The 9,713-nt window shown below is 40.4% G+C and overlaps 1 protein-coding gene across 1 annotated transcript; it reads right to left on the reverse strand.

Moving 5' to 3' along the window:
- Window positions 1-105: 105 nt before the first annotated feature.
- On the reverse strand, window positions 106-3,883 carry adi1 (acireductone dioxygenase 1). Its single transcript, XM_046366611.1, has 4 exons — window positions 3,665-3,883; window positions 3,004-3,123; window positions 2,659-2,838; window positions 106-429 (listed from the first exon to the last, which is right to left on the reverse strand). Exons 1-4 carry the CDS (start codon window positions 3,788-3,790, stop codon window positions 313-315), a joined length of 543 nt encoding a protein of 180 aa, XP_046222567.1. The 5' UTR covers window positions 3,791-3,883; the 3' UTR covers window positions 106-312.
- Between the last annotated feature and the right edge of the window lie 5,830 nt (window positions 3,884-9,713).

The raw sequence follows: 9,713 nt of genomic DNA on the forward strand, positions 1-9,713 counted from the left end.
TTTAGCTCACCGTAGGTAACAAACAGCTTACTAGACTTGATTCTCACTGACTTAGTGTTACAAAAATATAATGTGACCTTGAGTGGTGCAATACAACAGACAAAATCATAGAAAGTGGCATTTTAATTAGTACAATTGCTTACAATGTAGGCACTGCACTGCATGAGTTGAAATACCTGATAATACAAAAGCCTTTGTCATGAGTCTTTGATTATCCAACTCCACTAAATTGGTTCCTAGAAGATTGGTTGGTCATAGAAATCGTGTAATTCTATGGACACTGCATCCATTCAGTACCACCTGTTGCTCGTGTTAAGCACATTGGAGAGCGCTCACATACTTCTGGCGAATATCAAACTCATCTGCTGGACGATTGTAGGCCTTCCATACAGGCTCCCCCACGAACAGTCTCATGGCTTGAGTGTAGTTCTGTAAAATGCATGAGGAAAAACAATCAACATTTTACTTGAAATGTAAAAATCTTACTTTTGACTTGGACATGCAGTATGGCTCTAGACCTAGACATTCTCATATTCATATAGGTCAACTGCTGGCAGTGTGTGCATATCCTATCCTAACCACATGACCTGACGGAAGACAGTGAGGGAGATCGATTAAGCTGAGCCACGGTGCACCGGTCTACAATGCCTTCAGAAATTATACACACCCCACAACTTTTTCCACGGAGATTGTCACAGGCCTACACACAATACCCCGTAATGTAAATGCAATGCCATTGTTTCTATCATTTACAAATTAATTAAACAAAAAGCTTGAGTAAGTATTCAACCCCTTTCATGGCAAGCCTAAATAAAGTTCAGCAGTAAAAATGCATAAGTCAGAAGTTGCATGGACTCAATGTGCAATGGTGTTTTACATGACTTTCCAATGACTACCTCATCTCTGTACCCCACACATATAGATAATTGTAAGGTCCCTCAGTCAAGCAGGGAATTTCAAACAGATTCAACCACAAGACCAGGGAGGTGTTCCAATGCCTTTCAAAGGGCACCTATTGGTAGATGGGTAAAAAATACATGTAAAAAAAGCAGACATTAAATATCCCTTTGAGCATGGTGAAGTTATTATACTTTGGATGGTGTATCAATACACCAAGTCACCACAAAGATACAGGCGTCCTTCCTATCTCAGTTGCCGGAGAGGAAGGAAACCGCTCAAGGATTTCATCATGACTTAAAGCCAATGGTGACTTTAAAACAGTTACAGAGCTTAATGGCTGTGGTAAGAGAACTGAGGATGTATCAACAACATTGTAGTTACTCCACAATACTAACCTAAATGACAGAGTGAAAAGGAGGAATGAAGCCTGTAAGGAATACAAATATTTGTTTGCAATAAGGCACTAAAGAAAAACAGCTAAAAATGTGGCAAAGAAATGAATGCTTTGTATTCAGGACAAAGTTATGTTTAGGGCAAATCCAACATTACTAAGTAGCACTTCATATTTTAAAAAATGGTGGTGGTTTCATCATGTTATGGGTATGCTTGTCATGGACAAGGACATGGGAGTTTTTTAGGATACAAAGAAATGGAATAGAGCTAAATACAGGTAAAATCCTAATGGAAAACCTGGTTGAGTCTGCTTTCCAACAGACACTGGGAGACAAAACTCACCTTTCGGCAGGACAATAACATAAGGCCAAATTAACACTGGAGTTGCTTACCAAGACAACATTGAATGTTCCTGCTAACTTGGCAGAGCTTGAATCATTTTTTAAGAATAACGTACAAATATTGTCCAATCCAGGTGTGTAAAGCTCTTAGATTTACCCAGAAAGACTCACAGCAGTAATTGTTGCCAAAGGTGATTCTAACATGTATTGAATACTTATGTAAATAAGATATTGTTGTACTTTATTTAAGAAATGTGCAAATTTTTCTTAAAACATGTTTTAAATTTGTCATTATGGGGTATTATGTGTAGATCGGTGAGGAAAAAGATTTAATCCATTTGGAATTCAAGCAGTAACAAAAACATAAGTCAAGGGGGTATGAATGCTTTCTGAAGGCACTGTATGGCCAGTGATATCAACAGGAAAAAGCAGTGAGGGAGCCACCCATCCCATGAGAGTGAATGTCATTCCAGTGCACTGCACTGCCCGCTATAAATTATAATCAAATAGTGTTTGCATGTTTAGGTAAAAAGACAAATAATGTCCTGTTTGGAACACTGGGTGGATTCGATTAGGCTGAGTACCGGTCTGTTGCCCGTGACATGAAAAAGCATAAGTGATGAGGGATCAGGGCCCTTCTCAATTGGAACAGTAATCTGCACCACTTAGTCTTGTCAACAAGGCAGCATGGTGCTTCATTCAGAAACATACATATTTTTTCCCATCAAATATAGGTTCAAGTTTTCATTAGGAAGGTAGATATAGCATCTTTATCAAAAGTAATCACTTCTGCATGTGAAAACACATACCTACTCATTAATCTACGTACTTAACCTACGTCACTTAACCATCGGCCACGAGCGGGGCACCTGGCTCACGCCTGGGAGGAAGCCTGGTTCCAAAACTAATTCAATTGCTTTTCGCCTTCTACCAGGGCAACCCGGGCCAGATAATCGAATGCCCTCCATGTTGAACAGTTTTACTGTAGGTGTTGTAAACAGCCAAATGACAAATGGAGCCATACGGTCTCAGTCAGAGTGAATCTGTGGTAGATGCCTGCAGGCAGAGTGATCAAGTCTCCCTTGGTCATGGCGATGCGGATCCAGCGGTCCTCTCTGTCCCTCACATCAAAGTAGGCCCTGCCATCCAGGATGTAGCGGATCTCATCATCCAGGTGAAGGTGCTCCTCAAAAAACATCTTCAGCTTGGGACAAGAGTACACAAATGGCAGGACACTTCTAATTAATGTGCTTTTATAAAGTATCCTTATAACAAGTCTAATATTGGCGTTCAAAATAACAGGTGAAACAAAGGTAATCTGACTCCGAGCACCCTCAAATGTGTTCTTGTCACTGTACGCAGGCATTACCTTGTCCTCGTAGTTAGGTAGTTTGTCCTTGTCGATAGTGATGATGTCGGAGTAGGAGTAGCCTCTGTCTTTACGGATCTTTTCCAGCGCAGGGTCTGTTTCATAAATATCAGCATCTAACTGGAAGACATGGACAGTACAGAATCAACCAGTCTGTCTCTGGTCTCGTAAAAAACAAAACAACATTTTGTGGCTAACATTAGCTAGGTTACGAGTTAGGTTAAATGGTTAAAGTTAGCTTACATGCTAAGTAGTTGCAAATTAGCTAAAACGCTAAATCTGTCGGTGATGAGATTCGAACACGCAACCTTTGAATTGCTAGATGTTCGAGTTATAAGAATACCCATACACCTTATTTTCATTTTGACCTAAGTAACCCGTTTTATGTAACTATACCAAACTAAAAATATACTCATTTGATCGTCCCGGGAACAACGTTTACTATGTTACGTCTAGTCTATGAGACAAGGCTGGCGACTCAGCCGCTACTGTTATGCAATCCAATTTAGCCAGTCACATTTAGTGTACAATTGCATTCACAGACGTGTATGACAGTAAATAACGAAGTAGATAACCTAACCAGCTAAACGTTGACAACTTTTCCTTGATAACTGAAGTCACCAAGTTGTTATCCCGCCTTGCTCGCTAGTTAGCTAACTACCTTCCAGTAGAAAACACCAATATTTTCTAACTCCTTCAAAGACACGGGTTCGTTTGGATTTAGTTTATGTGGCATCCTATGATCTTCGTCAGAATCGTCCATAAACCAAGCCTCAATCGACGCCATGGTATGGCACTGAATAAATGTTAAAACAAAGATAAATCTTATTATTCTTGTTCTTCTATGATGTAATGGCGGTCCGCAAACGTTAAAGTTGCATTCTGCCACCTACTGTGCTGGAGTGTGTGGTCAATGACGGTTTACAACATTAGCTCCACATTTCTAAATCCTGCTACCTAACTCAGTACTTCTGAGAAAATAAAAAATAAATACCCCTACTAGCTTCTAATAGATCCCACCTCATCCCTAAAGAGAAATGTGTAGATAGCTAAGTAAGAACATGCACGTGATAAAAACACAAAAGATAACGTCACTTTGGAATGGTAATGAGGAAACCTTAAAAATAATAGTTCGCATTTCAACTCATTGCAATGTCAATAACTAATTCAACATATGATTTCAGTAGTCTGTTAGAACAGTGATTGAGGAAGGACAACCTGAGGGGGACTTGAACCGGCAACCCTTTATTTTTTTGTCAAAGATCCCTACTTTCAACTACCTCATCAGAACATTGGAACAAAAGTGGGAGCACTTGTATTGTCTATCCCGCTGAATATCCCATTACAAATAAATCATTAGTGTTCTACCATAAGAGGAGGAATTCACTTAAAGGTCCAATGCAGCCGTTTGTTAAAATCTCAATTTCAAATAATTTCTGGGTAACAATTAAGTGCCTTATTGTGATTGTTTACAATTAAAATGTTTTTTAAAAAAGAAACAAAAATAGCTTCTTTGCAAAGAGCAATTTCTCAAGCAAGCAATTTTGTCAGGACTGCCTGGGAGTGTTCAGAGTGGAAAGAGGAAAACTGAAAGCAAGCTGTTAGTGTTTCGCAAGTAACCAAAATGTTGCTGGTTTGAATTCCTGAGCCGACTAGGTAAAACATCTGTTGATGTGCGTTTTTAAAAAAGGAACTTAACCCTAATTGTTCTGGAAAAGAGTGCCTGCTAAATATGACCCAAATGTAAATGTTATTCGAACCTCATAGGGTGGAGATCCACTGTATATTTTCACTAAACAAAAACATAAACGTAACAATTTCAAAGATCTTACTAAGTTACAGTTTATGTAATGAAATCAGTCGATTGATATAAATTAATTAGGTCCTAATCTATGGATTTCACATGACTGGGAATACAAATCAAATCAAATAAAAATGTATTTGTCACATACACATGGTTAGCAGATGTTAATGCGAGTGTAGCGAAATGCTTGTGCTTCTAGTTCCGACAATGCAGTAATAACCAACAAGTAATCTAACTAACAATTCCAAAACTACTGTCTTATACACAGTGTAAGGGGATAAATAATATGTACATAAAGATATATGAATGAGTGATGGTACAGAGCAGCATAGGCAAGGTACAGTAGATGGTATCGAGTACAGTATATACATATGAAATGAGTATGTAAACAAAGTGGCATAGTTAAAGTGGCTAGTGATACATGTATTACATAAGGATGCAGTAGATGATATAGAGTATAGTATATACGTATGCATATGAGATGAATAATGTAGGGTATTTGGATGATAGCGGGGTGAACAGGCAGTGGCTCGGGTGGTTGTTGTCCTTGATGATCTTTATGGCCTTCCTGTAACATCGGGTGGTGTAGGTGTCCTGGAGGGCAGGTAGTTTGCCCCCGGTGATGCGTTGTGCAGACCTCACTACCCTCTGGAGAGCCTTACGGTTGTGGGCGGAGCAGTTGCCGTACCAGGCGGTAATACAGCCCGCCAGGATGCTCTCGATTGTGCATCTGTAGAATTTTGGTGCTTTTGGTGACAAGCCGAATTTGGTGCTTTTGGTGACAAGCCAAATTTCTTCAGCATCCTGAGGTTGAAGAGGTGCTGCTGTGCCTTCTTCACGATGCTGTCTGTGTGAGTGGACCAATTCAGTTTGTCTGTGATGTGTATGCAGAGGAACTTAAAACTTACTACCCTCTCCACTACTGTTCCATCGATGTGGATAGGGGGGTGTTCCCTCTGCTGTTTCCTGAAGTCCACAATCATCTCCTTAGGTTTGTTGACGTTGAGTGTGAGGTTATTTTCCTGACACCACACTCCGAGGGCCCTCACCTCCTCCCTGTATATGTTGGTCACAGATACATACATTTTTTTTTTAAACAGTCAGTATTTGGTGTGACCACCATTTGCCTCATGCAGCACGACACATCTCCTTGGCACAGAGTTGATTGTGGCCTGTGGAATGTTGCCTCACTGTTGAAGCTTCACTATACTATCCACAGCTCCCCACAAGGTGGCGGCCATGTAGTTGACACACACAACATTCCTGTCTTAATCATTCATATCTGTAGTTGAGGTGATAAAACAGTCGGGATTGTGTGATCCTGTGGTTTCTCATATCAGTGATTTAAATAGGAATTTAGCTGTAGCATGAATCACATGAATTGAAAATGACACGCTCTTTGTATGCATGCTTCTTGAAGATGCAACACAGGAAATATTGACTACTGTATATATATGACAAACCCAACGCAACAGAATTGTTTTCGACCCGTGTCACCAAAATGTTGTTCTGGAGCAGTCGCATACACTCTGTGTTCCAGGTTCATTGCATTACACTACGACGTTGGATCAAACGAAGCTTCTGACGTCATTGATGACGTTCTTCTGATACTGTGACACGCATTGGCACACAGCTTCGAAGTCAGCAATGCCTCAGACTTTTGGTATCACACGTAACATCACTAGTAAATGCTATAGTATACCTTGCTACAGTCCACAAAACACTATAGTAAATACTACAGTATAATACCGTCCCTAAAAACACTGCCTTTAATACTACAGTCTGCAAAAACACTACAATAATTACTATAGTATATATACACTACTCTTTTTTTTACTACTTTATGTATACTATAGTATTCCTTCCATAGTATACATTATAGTCTCTTTTTATGTCAGTAGCTTGAAGGTGACTTTGTTGACTTCTCACAAATAGTTCAAATGCAATGCAGTATATACTGTGTGCATAAGGACAATAACTCGGCCTATAAGAATGACAGCTTTTTGATCCTTTTTTTAATCTGATATCAATAAGAAAAAAAATAATTGCATCATTATGTAAACTCTGTTGGTGGGATATTTGGTCGGTCATCTTGTATTTGTTCGGTGTGATTTCTATTCACACTGATTATCTGAGACAAGTTAGTGTGAAGTAATGAGGGCTACTTTATGTTAGTAAGCCACATCAATGTGAATCATATTAACCAACGTGCTGATTCTCTGAAATAAGACCACCATCTCAAGGGTAAATACAGACTGAAAAAATAACAAACCTCCTTCCTTCTACTGGAACTGACCACATGACCTCATCTGGGTGTGGGAAATATGACATTCAATCCAAATATACTTATGATGCCCTCAGCTTGGATAGATCTACTCCATGATACCACATGTTCATATGGGATGACATAATGCGTAGAAAGGAAAGAGGCTGTCAAACAACTGTGTTTTGCGTTTCACAATGATTCACTTGGAGTGGCACAGGACAACAGAGGCAAGACCGCAGAGTGTATTAACCCTTGGATTATCTGTATTTTTAGGTATCAAGAGCTGCAATGAACTTGATGTCAAAAACAAAACGGGTCAAGACCAAGTAAGAGCACTATGTTGCCACCTGAGAGCATCTCGACAATATAGTGCATTCGGAAAATAGTCAGACCCCTTTCTTTTTCACATTTTGTTATGTTACAGCCTTATTCTAGAAAAGGATTACATTGTTCATCCCCCATTAATCTACACACATTACCCCTTAATGAGAAAGCAAAATCAGGTTTTTAGAAATTGTAAATAAATAAATATCACATTTAAGTATTCATACCCTTTACTCAGTACTTTGTTGAAGCACCTTTGGCAGCGATTACAGCCTTCTTGGGTATGATGCTACAAGCTTCTCACACCTGCATTTGTGGAGTTTCTCCCATTCTTCTCTGCTGATCCTCTCAAGCTCTGTCAGGTTGTATGGGGAGCGTCGCTGCACAGCTATTTTCAGGTCTCTCCGGAGATGTTCAATCGGGTTCAAGTCCCGGCTTTGGCTGGGCCACTCAAGGACAGAGTGGCCCAGAGTGGCCCAGCGACTTGTCCCGAAGCCACTCCTGCGTTGTCTTTGCTGTGTGCTTAGAGTCGTTGTCCTGTTGGAAGGTGAACTGTCGCACCAGTCTGACTTCCTGAGCACTCTGGAGCAGGTCTTCATCAAGGATCTCTCTGTACTTTATCACTCCATCTATCACTCCAGTGTTAATTGCTAAATTGTAAATATTTCGCCACTATGGCCTATTTATTGCCTTACCTCCCTAATCCTACTACATTTGCACACACTGCATATAGATTTTTCTATTGTGTTACTGACTGTACGTTTGTTTGTCCCATGTGTAACTCTGTGATGTTTGTGTCGCACTGCTTTGCTTCATCTTGGCCAGGTCGCAGTTGTCAATGAGAACTTGTTCTCAACTGGCCTACCTGGTTAAATAAAGGTGAAATAAAATAAATACATACAACTTTTCCCTCGATCCTGACTAGTCTCCCAATCCCTGCCGCTGAAAAATCCAGACAGCATGATGCTAACACCAACATGCTTCACCGTAGGGATGGTGCCAGGTTTTCACTCAACGTGATGCTTGGCATTCAGGCCAAATAATTCAATCTTGGTTTCATCAGAGAATCTTGTTTCTAATGGTCTGAGTCTTTAGGTGCCTTTTGGCAAACTCCAACCGGGCTCATGCGCCTTTTACTGAGGAGTGGCTTCTACCATAAAGACCTGATTGGTGGAGTGCTGCAGAGATGGTTGTCCTTCTGGAAGGTTTTCCCATCTCCACAGAGGAACTCTGTCAGGCCTTTCTCCCCCGATGCTCATTTTGGCCGGGCGGCCAGCTCTAAGAAGAGTCTCGGTGGTTCCAAACTTCTTCCATTTAAGAATGATGGAGGCCACTGTGTTCTTGGAGACCTTCAATTCTGTAGAAATGTTGTGGTACCCTTCCCCAGATCTGTGCCTCGACACAATCCTTCCTTGGAGCTCTATGGACAATTCCTTCGACCTCATGGCTTGGTTTTTGTTCTGACATGCATTCTGAACTGTGGGACCTTATATAGACAGGTGTGTCTCAAGGATGATCATTGGAAACAGGACGCACCTGAGCTCAATTTCAAGTCTCATAGTAAAGGGTCTGAATTTTTATGTAAATAAGGGATTTCTGTTTGGGCGATCATCAAATCAAATCAAATGTATTTATATAGCCCTTACATCAGCTGATATCTCAAAGTGCTGTACAGAAACCCAGCCTAAAATGTGTGGATGATGAGGGAAAAATGTATTGAATTAATTTTAGAATAAGGCAGTAATGTAACAAAATGTGGAAATAGGGAAGGGGTCTGAATACTTTCCGAATGCACTGTATAAGCACCATGCAGTGGGTTTCTCTCTCTCTCGCTCTCTTTCTTTGTGTGTGTGTGTGCTTGTTCTTTGATTGTGCAAAGCATTACATCTGAACACTACACCCACACAAGTGACGGGTATGTGTGAACAGAAGTGTTTTTGAGGAGAATCAGTGGCCTAACACAGCACAGGAAAAAATTGGGGATTGGATGGCTATTCCTGTGAAATAATTGTGAAGTAACTGTTCTTTGTTTGTTTTTGTTTCTGCTTAGTGATTAGACAACATCGAGAAATGTGCATCACACTGTTGTTATGTCCTCATTGGACTCTTTACCTCTCACCCATTGTAGGCTGTGCTCCAGATCCCACAAGTCCATTTCACATGTCCAACAGCAGTAGAACACCCACGTTGACCTCACAACGATGCCAACCATGCCTATTGACACTGTAAACAATATACTGTACAACACATTTAGCTCAGCAAGCTAATTTAGTATATTTTTATGTAAGCGGTCTGGATTGTAAGCTGTCTAACTGC

The sequence above is a fragment of the Oncorhynchus gorbuscha genome, linkage group LG10, assembly GCF_021184085.1.
Source record: "Oncorhynchus gorbuscha isolate QuinsamMale2020 ecotype Even-year linkage group LG10, OgorEven_v1.0, whole genome shotgun sequence".
Taxonomy (NCBI): domain Eukaryota; kingdom Metazoa; phylum Chordata; class Actinopteri; order Salmoniformes; family Salmonidae; genus Oncorhynchus; species Oncorhynchus gorbuscha.

Excerpts from the sequence above, each read along its gene's own strand:
- adi1 (XM_046366611.1), bottom strand. The coding sequence starts at position 3,790 with ATGGCGTCGATTGAGGCTTGGTTTATGGACGATTCTGACGAAGATCAT. Across the intron at positions 3,124-3,664 it reads TTGGTGTTTTCTACTGGAAG|TTAGATGCTGATATTTATGA; the intron begins GTAGTTAGCTAA and ends CATGTCTTCCAG. Across the intron at positions 2,839-3,003 it reads TACCTAACTACGAGGACAAG|CTGAAGATGTTTTTTGAGGA; the intron begins GTAATGCCTGCG and ends TCTTGTCCCAAG.